General features: G+C 33.3%; 1 protein-coding gene across 6 annotated transcripts in view; it reads left to right on the top strand.

Annotated features, from left to right (window-relative positions):
• The window catches only part of LOC110092432 (lysine-specific demethylase JMJ25-like), a 63,830-nt gene that overhangs the window by 10,990 nt on the left and 31,141 nt on the right, over nucleotides 1-21,699 (top strand). For all 6 annotated transcript variants that reach the window (XR_003700096.1, XR_003700097.1, XR_003700098.1 and 3 more), the window contains 2 exons: nucleotides 3,174-3,951; nucleotides 4,706-5,035. Coding sequence is in view for 3 of the 6 variants with exons in the window: in XM_020816987.2 (XP_020672646.1) it covers nucleotides 3,174-3,951; nucleotides 4,706-5,035 (1,108 nt within the window). In the remaining 3 variants the exon portion in view is untranslated. The remainder of the gene's footprint in view (nucleotides 1-3,173; nucleotides 3,952-4,705; nucleotides 5,036-21,699) is intronic.

Here is a 21,699-nt window from a genome sequence, read left to right as displayed (position 1 = left end):
TTTAGGTTGCTGTTCAGCTAGCTGGTTGCCAGCAGGAAGCTTGTATTCAAACTGGAAGACCTGACTTTTGGCTGCTGTAACCGGCCAAATAAAGGAGGGAAGGAATAGAAAAGTTGCCTAATTAGTCTATAATAGATCATAGAAGCAAATGTAAGCAATGAATTCATTCCTTTTAGAAAACAGTGACCGGATGACAACACCTTGGTATGACATGATTTCCAGCTGGAAGGCGTGCCTGTAGGCTACTGTTTAGCTGGCAGGCTGCTAGCAGGAAGCTTGTATTCAAGTTGGAAGGTGTGACTTTTGGTCGCTTAACCGGTAAAATAAAGGAGGGAAGGAATATAAAGAAATTTGTATAATTAATTTACATATATCATAGCTGCAAAGGTAAGCAATGAATTCATTCCCATTAGAAAGAAACAACTGGTGGACAAGAGCTTTATACGACATGTTTTCCAGCTGGAAGGAGTGAATGTAGGCTACCTTTCAGCTGGTGGGTCCAGCATGAAAAGCTTGTATTCAAGCAGAATGCCAGTAGTGGGACTGCTCCTGGGTTGAGGGCTGGAGCTCGCTGGTAGGTAAGCCTCCTGAGGTGTGATAGCAGGAAAATATGTGACTGAGTGGTTGTAGATGGAAAGAAGCAATTTGCCATATTCCAATGGCAGTTAGCTGCATTTCTGCATCACAATGATGATGCAGTATACTGGGGAAAGAAATTATATGTATGCTGACTGTGGTTTTCTTGGAAAGTTCCATATATGTTAGGAACGAGGACCACAACATTTCTTGCTTTAATTTTAGGATTTTCACACTCCTCAAGCTGAGAATATATATTTATCATCCAAATTTTTAATTAAGGTTGTCAAATATATTTAATCCATAGTTTTGTTGAAGTGTAACTCAATTGGATGATTCTTTAATAAAACAATTTCTTTATAAAATGTCTATCAGTATCAACATGTTTTGTCTGATTCTGGTTGACATGATTCTTAAAATGTTAAATTGTTAGTTAGTTAACCATCTTATATCATAAGTTTTTTTATGGAAAAATTTAAGTCTTTGAGAAGATGTTTAAGCCACACGGCTTCACAAATGCCATAGGCCATTGCCTGGATTCTATTTTAGCATTGCTGCTTGCAACTAGATTGTCTTTTGCTTCTCTACATAACTAAGTTTTCCCATATGAATGAGCAATATCTCGAGGTGGATTTAACGGTCTTACACATTCATCCCAATCAACATCAATATGGATTTCCATATTTGTCTTCGTTTTTTTCTTGAAGAATAACTCTTTTCCAGGTGCTCTTCTGAGATACCTTAATATCCTATTTATGTTGTCAAGATGCTCTTTTGTGAGGTTATTCATAAATCGACTAACAATACTAAAAAAAACATATATCTGGCTTATTGTGAGATAGGTAGATGAGTTTTCTTACTAACTCTTGGTACATACCTTTGTCTACTGTATAATTTCCCTTAGTATCAGCTTTGTTTGAATGATCCATTGGTGTGTTGTGGGTTTACACCCAAACATATCAATTTTTGTTAGTTAAGTCCAAGAAGTATCTCGCATGTGATGATCTTTTGGTGTATGTCTGATGTGAGATGGGTATCCTTTGCTTGATCTTGCCATTTCCATGCATAGGTAAGAGTGCTAGTTTGTTGGCAACCAACTCTTTGGCTAACTTATTGCTTTTAAAATAATAACCTAATTGATTTCAAGAGGTCTCTTGTGTCTGCATAATGGATTTGTGAAAAAGATGGAATGTGAGGACCCTTTTTCTATGCTTAGCCATAATTTCAAAAAAAATTGCTGAGTATTAATTATCTTAAAAATGACGATCAAGTCATTAATAATATTACACGTTTTAGATATCTTGGGTCTATTGTTCAGAGTGATGGTGAAATTTATGGGGATAGTATTAGTAGAATTCCATTTGGATGGTTGAAGTGGAGGAATACATCGGTCTTGTTGTGTGATAGAAAAGTCCCTGTCAAACTTAAGGGGAAATTCTATAAGATGGTGGTGAAACCTGCAATGCTTTATGGTGCAAAATGTTGGCCATTAAAAGAAAAGCATAATATTAAGTTAATTGTTGCAGAGATGAGGATGCTCAGGTGGATGAGTGGCTTTACTCTTATAGACAAGATACGAAATGAGTATATACATGAAAAGGTTGGAGTAGCTCCAGTGGAAGATACGATTAGAGAGAGTCGCCTTAGATGTTTTGGTCACATAAAGCGGCGGCCTTCTGATAACCTTGTTAGGAAAATAGATGTATTAGATTTGGCTTATTTTAAGAAAGGTAGAGATAGACCTAAAAATACTTGGTTAGAAAATATTAGAAATGACATTTCTTTATTAAATTTAAATGAGAATTTGACTCTTAACATGACACAATGTAGAAAAAAGGATTCATGTAGCCGAGCCCACATAGTGGGATAAAGGCTTGATGTTGTTGTTGTTGTCAAGTTATACATTTTATAGTGAGTTATCCCCTAATCTTGATTTTATTGAGATTAAGAAGAGACTTACAAATATGTGTACTTAAATTACTTGACTTTAATTAAGTATTTATAGTTTCTTTTTATGCATATGATGTATGTATTATGGATTAAAAATCAGGAGGGAAATTTGATTTCTGTTTTATTTCAGTTTTGCAAGTAACAATTTCAGATTTTGGAGAGGAGATCCTCTCCGTGGCAAAGCTGGCGTTTTCTGTTCTACATCACTCTGTGCTTACTTTTTTGCTGGATCTTTGTCTGCTGAGTCTAAGTATCACTTTGTTTGGTAGGTCTTTCATGCTGCCTTGACATAAATCATTCCTAGTGCAAATAGTTCAATATCATCTTTTTTCACAGCAAAGTTGCTGCAAATTATTCAGAGAATATTGTTCTTGCATGCTGTCAAGTCTGTACAATTGTTTCATGTTTGTCTTCCAAGCGGCTTGGAGGCACATTCACACACTGGCATGAATTTTCTTTGACCTTTCTATTTTCTTATCAAGTATTTGTTGGTTAAGTAACCTATGCTTTTCATGATTGACAATTATTTATATATACATGCACCAGCTGTATTTATATGTCCATACATCTTCAAATTCATTGTTTTGCTTCTTTTCATTTTTTTGAAGTAGATTTGCTTGGTAACCTCTTACTTTCATTTCTGGCAGTGACTGTTGCAATACTTCTGTTGTTGATTTCCATCGAAATTGTGCCAATTGTTCATATGATCTTTGTCTTGCATGCTGCCGAGAACTACGTGAAGGTTATCAACCTGGTGTTAAGAAATCAGATTCTGCTCTAAGTTCTTTCCTTGGAGAAAAGTCCAGTCAAGCTACTAGCATGAATGGAAGAATTGACCTAGCACAAAAAATTTTTGGTTGGCAAGGTCCTAATGCACTTAAAAATATCCATAAATTCGTTGATAAAACTTGCTTCTTTTCTGATTGGAGGGTGAATGATGATGGTAGCATTCCATGCCCTCCTAAAGAGCTTGGTGGATGTGGCAATGGTGTCCTTGCATTGAAGCGCACCTTTAAATCTAATTGGGTGGTTAAGCTTATTAGTAATGCGGAGAGATTAACAAACAGTTGTCACTTTGTGGATGATGGTGCATCCGAAATTTGTTCATTATGCCCGGATAAATGCTCATCTATTGGAGTTGATCAAAGTACTTTCGCCTTGCGCCGGGCGGCATTTCGGAAAAATAGCCATGACAACTTTTTGTATTGCCCCAATGCAATTGAATTGGGAGATTATGAATGCGCTCATTTTCAGAAGCATTGGAGAAGGGGTGAACCAGTGATTGTCAGAGGTGTTCTTGAGAGAACAACTGGTCTTAGTTGGGATCCTATGGTTATGTGGAGGGCTCTTCGAGAAAAAAAAATAAAAAAGTTTAATGATGATGGTTATGCTGTAAAGGCAGTTGATTGTCTGGATTGGTGTGAGGTAGGCTAATTTAGTGATTGATTGTTATATTATTTCAATGTATGATGCCATGTTCTCAGCTTAGTAATTTTTATGTTTTCCAAAATTGTTATTTTATTAGTTAATTGGATTATCCTTCATGTACCGAAACACAGAATTTACTCCGTTTCATCTTGTTATTGCATCTTTTGCTATTTTTGACGTAAATCACTATTGCGTCTGATTTTAGGTAACGTGGTAAAATTTATTCCTGATTTGTTTTTGTTTGTTGGATCGTGTAAGAATACATGATTCTTTTTTCAAAAAAAAAAAAAAAAGAATACATGATTCCATTCCAATTTTTCGTAACTTTATGCTAACATAATTGTTATATTTTTTTCTAAACAAATTGAATAGCACATCTTTATATTTTCAAATTTTGTTTTTGTGATTTTCCTGCTTTATTTTATCAATTGTTAACTCCCTAAATACCCATATTCAACCGTCATCGTTCTTCAGGGACAAAAAGAACCCATACTATACTAGCATAGATTATGGTTATAGTCTTATAGATAGTGCTTAATAAATTTGATTGAATGTCTAATTTTTAAACTGTTCCATACTGCTGCTTAGGGTTTCCTTTATAGAATTATATGTGTTGAGCATGTGAACGTGCATGTGTAATACAAATTGACGAATTGCTGCTTGATATTCAAAAGCCTAATGTATGTTTCAAGCATGCACTCAACCTAAAAAAATGCTTTTAACTGATATTCCATAAGCTTCCATCTGGTAGGTCGAAATTAATATTCACAAGTTCTTTAAAGGCTATGTGGAAGGTCGGATTCATAAGAATGGATGGCCTGAGATGCTGAAGCTGAAAGATTGGCCTCCTTCTAGCTTATTTGCAGAGCGTTTGCCGAGGCACTGTGCTGAGTTTATTGCTGCTCTTCCGTTTAGAGAGTATACTCATCCAATGGCTGGAATACTAAATCTTGCTTCACGGATCCCTGAAGGTCGTCCCAGCCCTGATTTAGGCCCCAAAACTTACATTGCTTATGGGTTCAATGATGAGCTTGGCAGAGGCGATTCGGTTACAAAACTGCACTGTGATATATCTGATGCGGTACATTTTTTATGCTCAATCTTGATACTTTTTAGTGCAGTTTCTTTCTTTTTCTGCTTGTAAAATTCTCTAATCCGCTCACAGTTTTTTTTAATAAATTTTCTTCAGGATGGCAATGTTCTTCCGGAATAAGTTGTTTCTAGTTTAGATCAGGGTTACCTCACCTCATAAAATACCAAAACTCCACAAATGGACAACTTTTCTGATTATTGTTAGCTTGAATAATCTGTATGTGATACTTTTTAGCTTGTTGAAATTCTCTCTATGAACATTCAGTGTAGCAGCAATTGGCTATGATGAAAAGGCGGCTTTAATGTGGGAATAGTAAAATAATTCTCACTTATTTCTTATATTTGAGTGGTTCTGAGTTAGATTTCAGAAGCTAGATTGATGCCATAATATATTTTTGAGAGATTTCACCCTTTTACGAGAATGGAATAATTTTGTTTTAAGGTTTTCTGATAGGTGCCAGCCCCTATAGTTAATTATCTCTCTCAATCTAGTTAGATCACTTTTGATTAATTTTTAGTAAGCAGGCCTTACAATACTTAGTTGCAACAAGGTGATTTTGGGAGAAAAAATGTCCCTGTAAGATTTAGAGTGGTTGGTGACTAACTATGACAAATCATATTAAGATCGCATTGTTTTTCATGCCGGGCTGTCTTGGATTGTTGTCTACGTAGTCAACGAAGGTTGTTGGCCCAACCTAACTGAAGTATCCTTGTCAGCAATTATGAGTTGTGACATCGAAGGGGACCACATAGACTTGGAAGAAAGCTTGTTGAACATGCCAATTTTAAGCTGTACTTTGTTAATAGAGAGCTTCATGCTTTATGTTGCATGCTTTATTGCTCACGGCTCATAGATTTAGTTAATGAGGAATATATGTGCTTAAGTTGTGATCATATATAATTGTGTGATCATAATCATGCTGACTACTTGATTAGAGGGCGCATGCCATATCTTTATGGGTGTGAGATTTTGTGTATGATAATCTCAACACATTTGATATGAAATTTATTTTTTCTAAGCTTTAATCAAATTTAAATTCATCATCATTATTGAATTGATATGAGATTTTGTGTATAGCTGCACTAGGCGTTAAGTGATTGGTTATTTATGTTATATTTCTATTTTTTTAGGAAATTTAAATTTTATTGAAATTGCCTGAATTTGTTTTGATTTATGCCCAATTGCCCATCATTGCAAAGGCATTTTGTTTTTTAAATAAATTTGTGAGGGCATTTTTATTATGAGATCAACCCCCTCCCGGCCCCTCATTTAGGATGTTGTGTGTCAAAGCATGCTTATTTATCTTTTGTTATTTAGGGTATTCTTGTCACCAGCATGCAAATTGAAGCGAAGGCATGCTTTTGTTGTATTTTTAATATGAAGACTATTGTGTCATCAACCTCATCAGTTTTGTCATATCTAAGCCAAATGCTTGAGCAAATAAGATTGTTAAATTATGAGCCTTATCAACACAAAGTATTCATAATACAGTGGCGCCATGACATTCATGCTAACAATATAATCATAGGGCACATGCCATATAATTTTGACTGTGATCATACAAACTCACTTGTAAAACATTTACTTTGTGTGAGTTTTGATCAGATTTAATTAACAAATTGATTTAGATGATGGATGGTCGCAAAGTATTCAACCATTGCTTGAACTGTTTAGTATACTATATATATATATATATATTATTGGGAAAATGAATTTAGATCAAATTCCCTCTGGTTATGAAATAAAAAGAATAAATTTGATGGATGGATATGGATCTAAACTCACAAGTTAAATCACAGAAGCTGGTGTTGACTCATCCTTCTATAAGATCAACTTGGGTGAGCTTAAAACTTATCAAGTAAATATTAAATTCTATCTCAACTCCTCCAAGCTTATATCCACGACAAGTTTGCAAATTTATTATGAGTAGTAACATGCCTTATAGATAGCTTCCCTTTAGATGTGAAAGCTTCGATTTCATTATTTCGTGGTGCTAAAAGCTCAATTGGCACTATGATGGCATTTGTAGGAAGTACAAAAACCTTCAATTCGACAATAGATTGCTTCATACCTGGTACTTTTGGATGTGTTGTCTTTTTAAAGATAAAATCCTCTTTCGAGGGTAGTTAACTGAACTTGTGTTGTCATGTACCCAGGTCTACTCAGTTAGTGGATTGAAAAATCTTTTTCGGTAGTCATGAGTTGCGTTATCCAAGAGAATCTTGTGTACATGAGATTGATGTTTATTTTAAGAGATAATTTTAAGTTGATCTTAACTAATAGTGGGTTTTGTCTCTCATCAAGTGCACCCTAATAAATTGCAACTCAAGGGGGTTGAGCCAGTGGGGAAAATTTGGGGTTTGGCCTTGACAACCACAATTTAATGGTGCCATTTCATGGCAAAAGCATTTGGTAAGAGGGCATTACTCATAGCCATTATTTAATGGTACCATTTGGTGGCAAAATCACCCGGTTAGAGGCACATGACATGTCCTTACTGTCGTGAGATATTTTGGGAGTGTTCATAGCGTTATACTTGATGTGATAGCAGTTCTTAGTGAATTTAAGTTAATTTTAAATTTGTTACGCTTAGGAAATTGGTGCGCAGGTTGGATTGTTGTTACTCTAAACTTTGATGTAGTATATTTTGCTTAAGCATTTCTATATTTATAGTTTTTTAGATTTTCATATTTTTATAAGAATTTAGGCCCCACCATTGTTTATTTTAGAAATTATGGTGATTTTGGTAACACGATACCCTCCAATTTATATTTTATGTCAATGCGGCTATTATCAGGGTATTGCTTGAAAGACATTATATTTAAAATTGAATTTATTATTATTTTTTTTTTAAATTTTTTGAAAAGTAATCCTTATGTTTTTAATTTACAATAAAAGTGCCCATCATATGGGTATTTGAATGATTGTACTTGTTTATTTTGGAACCTTGCCAACTATGTCCGCCTGTTCATAGAGTTTCAAGTTCAAACTTTTGTATTATTTGAGTTTGTTTTAACATTCCTGGCATTATAGACTCTATTGACTCCATTCTTGCATATGGATGATCGAGTCTACCTTGTATAATTCACAAATTTTCCTAACAAGTATGCTCACAAAGAGTTTGCATTTTAAAATTAAATTTTTCTTGTAAGAGATTTTGAAGGCTTTATGCAAACAAAAGGCAGAATAACTTTTAGTAAGGTTCGTTAATTGATCCTGTATTTTTTAGGTTAGGACAATACAAACATGTTGGATTAAACTGAGAGTATGAGTTTGATGATCTTTGATTACACTCGTTTTAAACTTGTAGCATGAATATTTTGTCATAGCGCCCAAGTCTTGTCGTCTCCAATCATTGCGATGTGGAGGATTGAACTTGAAGAGTGGGACTTAGGAGCTTGCCTTATAGGCAAGGCAATCTGCTTGAGAGCATGTATATATGTTGAGTTTATGTTTTAAATTTTTTAAAAGTTTGAATTTTCAAAATATTTACAAGTCTTTGAATATGTTGCATGCTTCTCGAAGTGGAGAAAATTTATATTTTTGGTCCATATAGCATTCTCTGATTTTATATTTGAAAGTTTAGTATGCTTGTCAAAAACATATGCATACATTTTATTATAGAAACTTGATGTGTCATTTAGAGATCAAACATGCTTTTTAATGTGCTTACAAGATTTAAGGCATTATGTTTGAGCTGAATTTGCTTTGTGATGTTCATGCATCATTTGAAAATCATTCACCTTTAGTTGTTTGCATGAATAATTTAGCATTGAAATGCTTGCAGTGTTTTAATTTAAGTATAATATTTCGCCTTGTGTTGGCTTGCATGCACTCATTGCAGAGCTTGTGGTGGGATTTGTAATTCAGATTTTGTCACGGCCTGGCTTGATTTAACGAGACGGGAACTAAAAGTCGGACGGTATGATCTAATCATTTTAGTTCATAAACAATACAACATTAAAATATCAAATTCTATTTCTTTTCATTTGAATAGCCACCAATAAAAAAAAATTCTAAAATACTTAACATTTATACAAATCATAAATTACCCGTTTTCAGTTGCACGCCATCTTCTGTAGACGAACTTTTTTCTTTCTGCCATTTCTAAATCTTTGGAGACTTACCTGAAACATTGTTTAATGGAATGAGTTTATAAAGTAAACTCAGTATGCAACTGTTAAAAATAATTGACATGAAATAAAATATACAATACATATAACCTTTAATATACTTATTATTCATTTCCATTTCTTATCTTTGTTTCATTCATTTCAGTCATTTATGCATATCATATCACAGTTCTTTATAACCTTTATAGAACTTTAATATTTATTCATTTTCCTATTTCATTTATACATGAGCACCGTCTAAATATATTGAAGGTACAACCATTGTTGAAAATTGCGCAATATGAGGCTTGCCTTGAGGCCCGCCTTAGCGCAATTCCAATGAAAAATGCCTCGAGGCTTACGCCTCAAGCTTTTTTTACGAGGCTTACGCCTCAAGCTTTTTTTATGAGGCTTACGCCTTAGCTTGGTTGAGGCCCGCCTTGAGGCGCGCCTCGCCTTACTAGAGTGAGGCGTACGCCTCAACCGATTAATATAAATTTTTTTATTAAAACTTGCATAAACCCTAAACTAAATCATCTAACAAATCATGTCTTCATGCACCCTCAAGCCGCAAAAACTTCCTCTCAATAGCCTCAACCTCTTGCCCACCGCCTTTGCCGTAGTCATCACGATCGTAGCCACCGCCGAGAATCTCTTGAATGCTGCACACCACTTCCTCTAAAAATTTTGGAGTATTATTTACATCTTTATGTTGAAGACAAATATTTATGAAAGAAAATGATGATTGAAATAAATGAAGAAGAAACAAATTGAGAGGCATTGAACTCCATAGGATGAGACAGGGAAGAGAGCAATTTGTTATGACAATGACTCAAATAAGGGGCAAATTATTGGGTCAGGTGACTGAACCCATCTCTGCGTTCGGTCGCCAATAGAAAGACGACATATGTCAGGCAATTTTTTAATTTAATATCTTTGCTTTATGTCTTGTCAGCCCGAGCGACTCGACTCGGTAACCCAGTTTAGGTGAATTTTTAAGCAGTTGCCACCCTTTTTTTTGCAATTTGAAACCCGCAAAATATTACCTATCAACAAGGCAACCTCGTCAGAAGGGAATTTCAGTAAATGACCTAGGACGATGAAGCCTTCATCAGCAGGACTCCAAAATTTTAGAACCTCAAAAAAGAAGTGGTATACACTACTGTAATGCGTGGAACTTAAAAAATTGATGAATGTTCAGGTTCTTTAATGTCTGCTCAACTTCATCATTAATAATCTCGACAAAAGCATCACAATATTTTCGAAAAGTGGTAAAACATCTAGATGTTACTGGCCTTTGATACGGCATCTTCATCTGTCAAAATAAAAAAAATACAGATAAAAGCGCAACTAAAGCGCAAGTATACATTTCCTAATTATTTTGCTTCATTTGTCTCTTCCAATTACGAAGAAGGTTGAAATTCAGAAAAAAAAAATATTTGAACATCACATTGAACATAAATGCTAGTTATACAATTATTACTAAACCCTAAAATTTAGCATAAAGCGTAATCCTTTCATATCATTTGTTTAATCCATTTACGAAGAGAAGCTTGAAATTCAGAAAATGAACTTTTGAACATTAGATTAAATAAACAATTGTAAAATTATAACTAAACCCTAAAATTTAACATATAACTTAAACGCAACGAAAGCGCAAGTAAAGCGCAAGTTAGGCGCAACCATACCTCTTTCTGAATGATGATCTTCTACAATCTCGTCGTCTACCTCCGGCGGGAAGAAGCTATTGCAGAACTTAAGGTATTGGAGGAATCCGAGAGTGCTTACCAGAGCTTGAGTAGCAGTGAAAATGTCGCTTGGAAAGAAAATACGCGGCGTTTCCATTCTTTATTTTTCGGAATTTAAATAATCTGGGTTACCGGGTCGGGTCGCTCGGGCTGATAATACATAAAGCAAAGATATTAAATTAAAAAATTGCCTGACAGATGTCGCCTTTCTATTGGCGACCGAATGCAGAGATGGGTTCGGTCACCTGACCCAATAATTTGCCCAAATAAAGACCCCTCATTGATGACATTGCAGATGATTTCTGAGTTGTTGCCAATTCTGTCAGCTTTTTTTAGGAATTGAATGTGGATGAGTAGGGAACTAAGAAAAAAGGAATTTGGAGCTGAGCTTAATGTTATATGATACTTTTACATGATTCTAATATTTAATGTTGTTTTGTTTTTGTAATATTTGGATTTTAATTATGTTTCACACAATCAGTCACTTGTCACTTTATATCTTGTGCAATTTATATTTCATAGATATGTCAATTTGTTACTTCATAGTTCAAAAGAAAGTTAATATGCTATTATTTAACATATTTTTTTGAGTATTATATAAAAAATCACTTTTAACATTTATTTCAATTTACGCAATTTTTGAATTTTGAGGCTTATGCCTCGCCTTACGAAAGAAAAATGCCTCAATACTCGATTACGCAATTTTAAACATTGGGTACAATCATTTCCATTTTTTTCCTTTTCCATAACCTTTTCTTTTTTACGTGCACTGGTACGTTGCTTCCCCAACCATTACTATACGGGGGTGAACTAGTGTAATTTGCATGCATATCTTTTTCCCTATATTTATGTGTTTTATTTCCATACATATATATCTTTTGTCCTTCCTTTTCTTTTTTCATTTTTCCTTTTTTTTTCTTTTAATCATTATTTATACATCTGTAGATCTTACATAAAATATTAGCTTGCACTTTAAGGAAACTTTCAAATATTTATAACAGATGCAATTTATCAGAAGACTATATAATCATGAAATATTTATAATTTTAATATTTGTAATTTAAGCAAAGAAATCAAACATTTAAAAAACCATGCATAAAATATAATCATAAAATAACATAAATTTACCCACTTTATTTTCTCTCTCAATCTTCCTCTTGTATTGAGAACTATTCACCATAACATAATAATTTACTCAGTATTAAATTCCGATTTGAATGATTCAACAAATATTTGATTCCTTCTATAAGATTACCTCACAAAAGATTTCCTTCTCTATTGAACCATTACTGATGCTTACATTAATTGAATCCGTCCTACAATAATGATTTCTTCAATTAGAAATAAGAATATAAATTCATATCTAAATCAAACTCAATTAATAGTTCATTTACTTTTTATTCCACTTTCGGAAGAAAATTTCTCGAATTCTTTTCTCTTTCTTTCCAAATCTCTTCTTTTCCGCTTTCAATCTCTTCTTTCACCCTAACTGAAAAATCACTCACTGCTTTAAAGAGATAATATAGAAGGATTTATGTAGAATGAGAAAAATCAACATACCTTAGTTCATTTTTCTCTTCCCAATCGCCTCTATCAAAAAGAAAGTTCTCTTATGCGTTTTCTTTTATTGGAATTGATGAAACTAAAATTTTATGCATAAGAAGTTGTTCTTCTTCTTTCACAAATGTGTTCCTTTGCTTAGAAATGAAAAACACGTCCGTTTGGAGTTTATTCGCACACGAGCGGTTACGCTCAGTTCGCCTCCCCCCTTTCGCGACTCTTCTGTTCGCGGCAAAGGCTACGACCGAACCGGCCCAGCTAAACCGGTTATTATAGATTCCATTTCATATTTGCTTTTTTTGAAAGAGGTAGGGTTTGCCCGTATATGAGTTATATTTTACTGAATGGATCCTGCATCAAATCTTTCTTCACTTATAAATAAAGGAGCTTGCTTAGCTCACTTCCACATTTAATATTCAATTTATAAAGTTTTGGAGAGTTCTTTTTGTTTAGAAGAGTTCTAAATATTGGGAGGAAATTCTGTTCGGGCTCATATGGAGTTTTAAGTTTTGTGCAAGTCTTATTTGAGTTTAATTATGTCCTTTTCAATATAGTTCTCTTTAAAGGCTGTGCAAAAGGAGTGTTCATTTTATTCCTCATTTTGTAAATTTGCTCTTATTAATTTTGTTTTAATAACATCATTTAATTAAAGATGTCCTTTTTTATTTTATTCAAGTAGCATTCAGGTGATTTTTTTTGTAGCTTCCTGGTGCATCTCTCTTGTATGTGAATTTATGAGGATATTGTGTCTTTCCATTGTGCTTAAAAAAGCATGTATGGTTTGTATCTAAGATACTGTGGTTTGGGATAGTCAAACCCACCATGCTTAAAAAGTGTGCACGGGAGCCTTCCGATCACATTGATACAATGCCCACAAATCTTTAACCCTAAAGCTTAAAAAAAAGCATGCATAGGCCCTTGATTTTTGCATGATAGAATGTTGCAAGAATAACAAATTTTCTTCATTGCATCAAGATGGTGTACATCGGTGCTTATGTTTATTGCGGTGGGGTGAGATTACTTTTTTTATTATCCCTCACACGTGATATGATACACCGGTGAAGTTGCGGTGAACAAAGTATTTACGATGAGAATAAAAAACAAACTCACTCCTCTTTTTTGAGATTTTTTCTTTTTTGGAAAGGCTTTATGTTTATTTTTTTTAGAGGGAGAAAGGAGGAAGAGATCTGGAGGTTGTGGTGGTTTGAGATAGTTTAGCTATGAGTGAGATGGAAGATGGTGGTGTTGGAAATTTCGAGGTGTTGGATGGAAAAATTGGGTTGATTTTGGCCACATGAGGGAAGGGGAGGTGGCTCTAATGGTGGAGGATCGTGGGCAAGCTAGGTGGTTGCTTGAGAGCTCGAAAACAAGCAGTGACACTTCGAAGTCTATAAAGATTGGATGGAGGTGGTGAGAGATCCAATTTGAGCTGGCTTGGGTATTTTTGGATAGTGCCATCGGTGTTTTGGATTTTGTTGCTTGGGTTTGCTTGTAGTTTGGATGTGTTTTGCATTCGGTTGCTAAATCGAGGAGGCAAGTTGCTAGAGTTTAAGAGTGTTAAAGGGAAATTGGTGTCGTTGGAGGCGTTTGCATGGATTGGAGAACCAATAAGTGGGGCGGTAGCTTGTTGGAATTTGAGGGAGAAGGAGAGGAGAGAAGCTCAATCAGGGAGGAATTGAGAAAAGGAGAAGAGGCGAGATGGGGACCATTTGTGTGTTGCTTAGAGAGGCTCCATTTGATTTGAGAGGGATGCTGGTAAGGAGAGAGCTTGAGAACCATTTGTGTGTAGCTTGGCTTGTAGTGCCGTCGCAGGTAGAAAGCATGGTGTGTGAGACAATCTCAAGGAGTATGTTGTTAGAGGTTGAGATCATGTGTGATGAACTTGTGCGCAAGAGAGAATGAGAAGCGTTGAAGGGAGGGCATTTGTGTAGGGAGAAATGAGAGGGAAAGGAAGCGAGTGTTAATAATATTGGGTGTTAGAGACAAGAATAGGTTTGCTAGGTGTGATGTCCTAATATCTAAATTGGAAGAATTATAAAAAAGTATTCATAAAATAATTCATAATATTTAAAAAAAATTGGTGAAATCAGTTTGTAAAATGGACACCTGAAAGTCCTGGAATCCTCACTTGTACTGACAGATATAAATTCCTTAAGGATTTTCACCGGTGCCCAAAAATTATGAAAAAATTCATGCAAGTAAAATAATTCGATCAAAATACTATGACGAAGACGTATTGCGATTTAGAGTTGTTATGACTCTAAAATAATAAGCTCAGATTTGGAGGTTGCGGTTTCAATTTTCGTCCTTCGGCGCAGTTGAAAGATTTACTCATCTTGTTGTAAGGAATCCATATCCTATTTCTGATTTAAAAAATTTTGTATTTTTGGTATTTTTCAGCTCAAATTTGTGTTTATGTTACCGAAAAACGTGAATAACTTTGTATTGGTAAAACTTTTACCGCGTAACTTTTTGTATGTTATAGAGATCATGATTATGAGCATTGAGTATTTATTTGAGATTTTTCACTGGGTGATTTTGAAAATACAATGATTTTTGTCAACCCAAAAATTTATTTTGACATCTAAAAATTGTAGTGTAGTACAATAAAAGTCTTAAAATATCAATTTATATAATCCATGGTAATTTAATAATTTTTTGAAAATGTGCATTTTTGCCTAAAAGGCTTTTTCTTATCTACTGTTATGACATTTTGATATCTTCTTAATTAAGCTTTATTTTGCATTATTTGCTGCAATATATCAGAAATAAATGTGAATATGTGATTGAAATTACTGTTATAGTACTGTGATACTATTGTGTGTTAAAGCAGAAATTATTACATCCGGTAAAAAACCGAACGGTCCGAATGTATACCGACCAATGCCGAGTTTAAAATACCGAGTTTTAGGTGACGTGGCACGTGATTATTGGTCTCTGAACACATTCAGACACCGGATGTAATAATTGCTCGTGTAAAAGACAAGTAAAGACTGGTTGACCCGTTGTTTGGAGACTTATTGACCTGTTCAGGATGGTGGATCGACGGACTTTCCTTTAAATACCGTGGTTTGGTATTATCCTCTACTGATTCATGTGATACTGACTGAGAGTTATAAGGAGATGATTACTGTGCCGATGGGCAAAGAGTGACGACTTTGTTTACTGAGCCAACAATTTACTGATATTCTTTCTTTTTCTAATATGTGTGATAAGAAAGGAGAGCAGTTATAAGAAGAATGGAGAGAAATTGGAAGATTGGAAAATAAAGGAAGAAGAAAGTCATGTGTAAAATCCCCAAAATGCCGAATCGTAGCGTTGCGATGCGTTCCGATGCACTGCGATGAAAATAAGTGAATTTTTGAAGTTCTCGGAATGCAACAAAATAAATTTTATAAAATTCTACATAAAATTTCAATCAATTTGGTATAAAGAATGTATTTTAAATTTCACATGGTTTTGATATTAAAAATCATTGAAGTTTATTAATGGACAATTTACTAAATAGCCCTTCATAACACTTAAGAGAGCTTATGCATTTGAGGGCACATGCGTAATTTGGCAAGCCCCTTCCCCACCGCCCAAATAAACTCCTAAGGAACCGAAACCTTCGGTCACTTTCATTTCTCTTGTTCGGCCGAACGCAAGAAAGAGAGGGAGAGGGAAGCGGGAGCAAGGCTAAGGCGACGGCGGCGATTTCCGGCAGCCCTTTTTAAAGGAAATTGAAGAGCGAGGCTCTGAGAAGAAGAAGATGAATTTCTAAATAAAGATTTCCTCATTTCCTCTTTTTTTATTAATTTTAAACTATTTCATCATTTCCTCTTTTAGATTTCTTCAAATGAAAAAGTTAGGGTTTTTCTAAAACTTGAAATTTTGGAAGGAGAATATTAGGGAATGTTGAATAATGATTTCTATTTATGAAATTTTAATTTTCCCCAAATTTTGTTGAGTTTCCAAACATTAGGGTTTTTCCAAATTATTTATTTCTATGAAATCTCTTCAATTTTCCTAATTTTTAATTAAAAATAATTATGTCCTAAATATTAATTAAGAGATGGGAAGGTTTTGGCATGCAAATATGATGAAATTATTATTATTATTAGAAATATGATGAAATTAATAAACATTAGGTTTCTAAAATTAGGGTTTTGAGGAAAAATCAAAAATAAAAATTAATTTAGGATACAAGAAAGGGTTAATTTGGATAAATTATGGACTTAGACAAAAAATTTGAATTTTTTAAATATTAGGATTTAATTAAAGTTGAGCATAATTACATTATAATGCCACTTAATAATTAAGGATTAATGTTAAGATTAATGTATGTGAACGAATGAAGATCAATGTAAGGATATGGAACATGACTTAAAGTTAATATTTGATAATCAAAGTTACATTGTTTGTAGGATTTCAAAGTGGGAGAGGAAAGACACCGATAGAGTAAACGACGAATTGTGCACGTCCCTTAGGTAGGTAAATGTGTTTCTTTTAATTTCATTTTTTTTTTCTTTTGTAAATTTTTAGCATGTTTCCTTATGATCTAATGTGATTATTCTAGCATGTTCCTTATGATATCATGTGATTAGCTTAACATGTTTCGTTATGATATCATTTGATTAGCTTAGCATGTTTTAAATGCAATCTACCTTGCTCAAGCGGATAGTTTAGAATACATTTTTTTTTTAACTGTCTTCATATAGAAATGTATGAACACAACATTTAGTAAGAACATATATAGAATGACATGTTGACATTCCCCTATGATAACGAATGTATGATTGAATGTGTATGGTAGCACGAAGTATTAAAATGGTAAAAGAAATATGGTAAAGGGCTTTTATGAGCAAACATGGTAAAGGGCTCCTCGATTAGTTTGTTAATGAAAAAAATGACCAATTACATGTGTACCTGATCAGTACAAATTGATACTATGTTACAGGTGTATAAGAATATGTTCTATGTATAAAGAGTATAAAAAGGAATAAAAAAAATGCATGCTCTAAAAGGTTACATGCTTAAGGACATATAAGTTGACATGTAGACATATGCACACTAGTTAATACAACATGAAAAGTTTACTGTTTCTTTTAATGTTTACTAATTCTTTGAATTAAGATATTGGCGTGCATACTGCATTCCTTACTTTGTTTCTGAAGTTAATTTAATAGCATATTACCTACTGAGCATTGACTCACCCTAGCTGTGGAAAAATTTTCAGGAGAACCAACTAATTAGTAATGACGGACAAACAACTGTTCACTTACCGTCGTAGGGAGATGCCGGGTGACAGATTCTTTTTGTGATGTTGATGTTTTGTAATAGATTGACTCGTAGGACGACATGTGATAATTAGATATCTATTTTTTTGTAATGGACAATTTATGTACATGTTTATTAATGAAAGAAAATGTTGTTTAGAATTTTAGTGGCTCTTTCTTACCTTTATTTGGATTGTTATTATAAACATTAAATTGAAATTTTTTAAAATTTTCCGTCCGACTTTCGTTCCCGTCTCGTCTAAGCAAGCCTATCGGGCCAGGTCATGACACCATGATCAATCGAAGTAGAAAGAAGAAAAAGGAAAGGAGCCCGTAAGAAAGAAGAAATTTAACAAGAAATAAAAGGAGGAGAGGATCAAAGTCCTTCAACATTGAAGACAACTTTAAAGGTTTAAGAAAGCTCATAAAACTTTGTTGGTACTTTCAATTATGGTTTCTCCTTAGTGCACATTTTCCTGTGTCTTTGTTGATTCTCTCACATGATTTTTTAATCTAAGCCTCTTAGAAGGAGATCCTAATTGGCCTTCCTATTGTATAGGTTCATTATAATCTTACACTACAAAGAATTTTATCTTGATGCTTGATGTGATTGTGTTTGAGAAAAAAAGGCTAAATGGAGTCTTGGTCTTTTAAACATATAATCCCTTTGTAATTTCATGGTTAAAGAGGAATGCTCACTTGTAATCATGTTTTCCTTTCTAGATCAATTTGATATCAAAGTATTTTTGACCTAGAGAATGTGAGGTTAAAAATGGTAAAAATAAGAGAGGCTCATCTTTGATCCGAATGATAGGACAAAAGTTAAGAGAAGCTGAGGCCAAGATCGTACTACATATACTTAAAATTCATGGGCCACTTAGATCAACACTATTGGCACTATACTCTAAGAAGAGAGAGGCTAAAGAGAGATTAGGTCAAGAAGACTCAATACCATTACATAAGTGGTCAAACTATTAACTATCGAAAGGATGAAGTACTATCTTTAATGGCACTTGACAATGACAAGCAAATGGAGGAGCTTGCTATTCTTAATCTCCTGGTAATAACTTCTATTGTTAATGCAATTTTTTATACTTGTAAGGATAAAAATCTAATTTCTTAAGTGCTAGTTGAGAAATTAAAGTTGGATACCACTCCACACCCAAGTGCTTATGATTTGGTGGATTATGAAGCACTCAAAGTTTAGGGTAATAAAATAATATATTATGATATATCTTAGCTAAGCTTGGGAGCTTGTATTAATCATAGTGGTAAAAGCCTAATTTTTAAAATGCTAGTTGAGCAATTAGATTTAAACGCCAGTCCACACCCAGTTTCTTACGACTTAAGTTGGATTATCAAACATTCAAAGTTATTGTATCAAAATAATATATTATCGTATGTTGCAATTATGTTTGAGGCCTTGAATGAACCTAGGTGGGTACAAACAACCATGATAGAAGGTTTGAACTTGCTATACATTCTAAGGAACTATGCTAATATGGTAATACAAAATATTCCAAAATTAGGGTTATTTCATAAAGAGCTACTAGATGATAAACTTTGATTATACCTGAAAATTTCATATATACTAAATCGTTTAAACATAAAACTTGAAATAATATATATAACATATAATTACTAGTTTAATACACATTAAATGATCAATAATTACTACACTATACATCTATCATATGTATACGGCTAAGCAAAGGTGCTTTATATTAATTGTGTACTAAATCATCTTCAAGTCTCCTCTACTCCTTTGAAGGCTTCCTTGAGAAATGATCATGTAATATATATATATATATATATATATGAAAAGTTTTTAATAATAAAAATAGTTGCTGGTTAAATTAAAATGTGCATGAAAAGATACAAAATAAGAAGCTTTGTTATATAAAGTTATTTAGATGTAAAAGTTTGGAAAAAAAAGAAAAGATATAGAGGGTTCCTTAGGAAGTCTAAAAAAGCAATATACTATGCAAAGAATTTAATTTTTAATGATTTATATAATAAATTAGTTATTAAGGAGGAAGAAAGATGCATGTATAAGTTAACCAAGCTTAGAGATAGGAAAAATAAGAATCTAGTTCAATTGAAGAGCATTAAGGTGATGATAAAAAAATATTTTTCTTAGAAAAAGATATTCAACATAGATGGATGAGATATAGAGGGTCCCTTGGGAAGTCTAAAATAGCAATAGAAGATGCAAAGAATTTGATTTTTAATGATTTATATAATAAATTAGTTACTAAGGAGGAAGAAGGATGCATGTATAATTTAACCAAGCTTAGGGATAGGAAAAATAAGAATCTAGTTCAATTGAAGTGCATTAAGGTGTTGATAAAAAAATATTTTTCTTAGAAAAAGATATTCAACATAGATGGATGAGATATTTCGATAAGTTTTTCAATGACTTTTCTGAGAATACCATTGACTTTTGTGACCTTAGCTCTCTAAATGAAAATATAAATTTTTATTTTATCATTGTACAAGTAAAACCAAAGTTGGTGAGGCTTCAAAGAAAAGGAAATGTGAAAAAACAGTAAGACCTAATAACATTTCAGTAGAGATATGAAAAATGTTTAGGAGATCTAGGAATTCTTGTCTTACTAAATTATTTGAATATTTTTTTGAAGACTAAAAAGATGTTAGATGAGTGTGTTGGTTTCCATTTTTAAGAATAAAGGTGATGCACAAGGGTTTACGTTATAGAGGAAATAAGTTAATGTGCCATATATTAAAATTATGGAAGAGATAATTGAATATAGGTTGCGACACGATACTAATATTTCTCAAAATGAGTTTGGATTCATGCCGGGTAGGTCTACTATGGATACTAAACATTTGATGAATGGAGAAGTATGAAAGTAAGAAGGATCATCATATGCTATTTGTTGATTAGAGAAATCATATGATAAATTTCTAAGAGAAGTGCTCTGGAGAGTTTTAGAATAGAAAGGAGTTAATAATGCTTTGATTCAAGTCGTTAAGAATATGTATACATGAGTTATTACTTGTGTTCAAATACAAAATAGTTTGACTAATTATTTTTCTATTTAAGCTCGATTACATTAAGGATCAACTTTAAGCTCTTTTTTTGCTTTAGTCATGGATGTTTTTACTAGACATTTGCTAGAGGATGTACCTTGGTGTATGCATTTGTTGATGATATTCTTTTTCCATATAAGAGTAGAGAAGGAGTTGAAATAAAACTTGAATTATGGAGGTCAATCTTAGAGTCTAAAGGTTTTCATTTGAGTAAATCTAAAACCGAATACATGGAGTTTAATTTTTAGTAGTAATAGATCTAATGGTGGTATTGTGACATTGGGTGATCAAGTCATTATGAAGAGTGCACATTTTAGATATCTCGGGTCTATTGGTCAAAACGATGGTGAAATAGATGAGGATATATTGGTAGAGTTGAAGTTTGATGATTGAACTGGATGAATGCATCAGACCTGTTGTGTGATTGAAAAGTACCCCTCGAATTTAAGAGAAAATTTTATAAGATGGTGGTGAGACCTACAATGTTTTATGGTGCATAATGTTGGAAGATAAGCATAAAATTAAGTTGTGTTGCAGAGATGAGGATGCTCAGGTGGATGAGTAGTTTTATACTTTTAGACATAATGTGAAATGAGTATATACGTGAAAAGATTGGAGTAGCTCCAATGGAAAATATGATTAGAGAGTGTTGCCTTAGATGGTTTGGTCACATAAACTGTTGGTCATTCGATGACCCAGTTAGGAGAGTAGATGTATTAGATCTAGCCTATGTTAAGAAAGATAGAGGTAGACCTAAAAATAATTGGTTAGAAAGTATTAGGAATGACTTTTTTTTATTATATTTAAATTAGAATTTAACTCTTAGTAGGATACAATGGAGAAAAAAGATTTATGTACTTGACCTCACGTAGTGGACAAAGACTTGATGTTGTTATTGTATGTATATATATATATATATA

Source organism: Dendrobium catenatum, unplaced genomic scaffold (genome assembly GCF_001605985.2).
Source record: "Dendrobium catenatum unplaced genomic scaffold, ASM160598v2 fragScaff_scaffold_29, whole genome shotgun sequence".
Classification (NCBI taxonomy): Eukaryota; Viridiplantae; Streptophyta; class Magnoliopsida; order Asparagales; family Orchidaceae; genus Dendrobium; species Dendrobium catenatum.
Note: the sequence above shows the minus strand (reverse complement) of the source record. Positions and strands in the feature narration are given on the sequence as shown.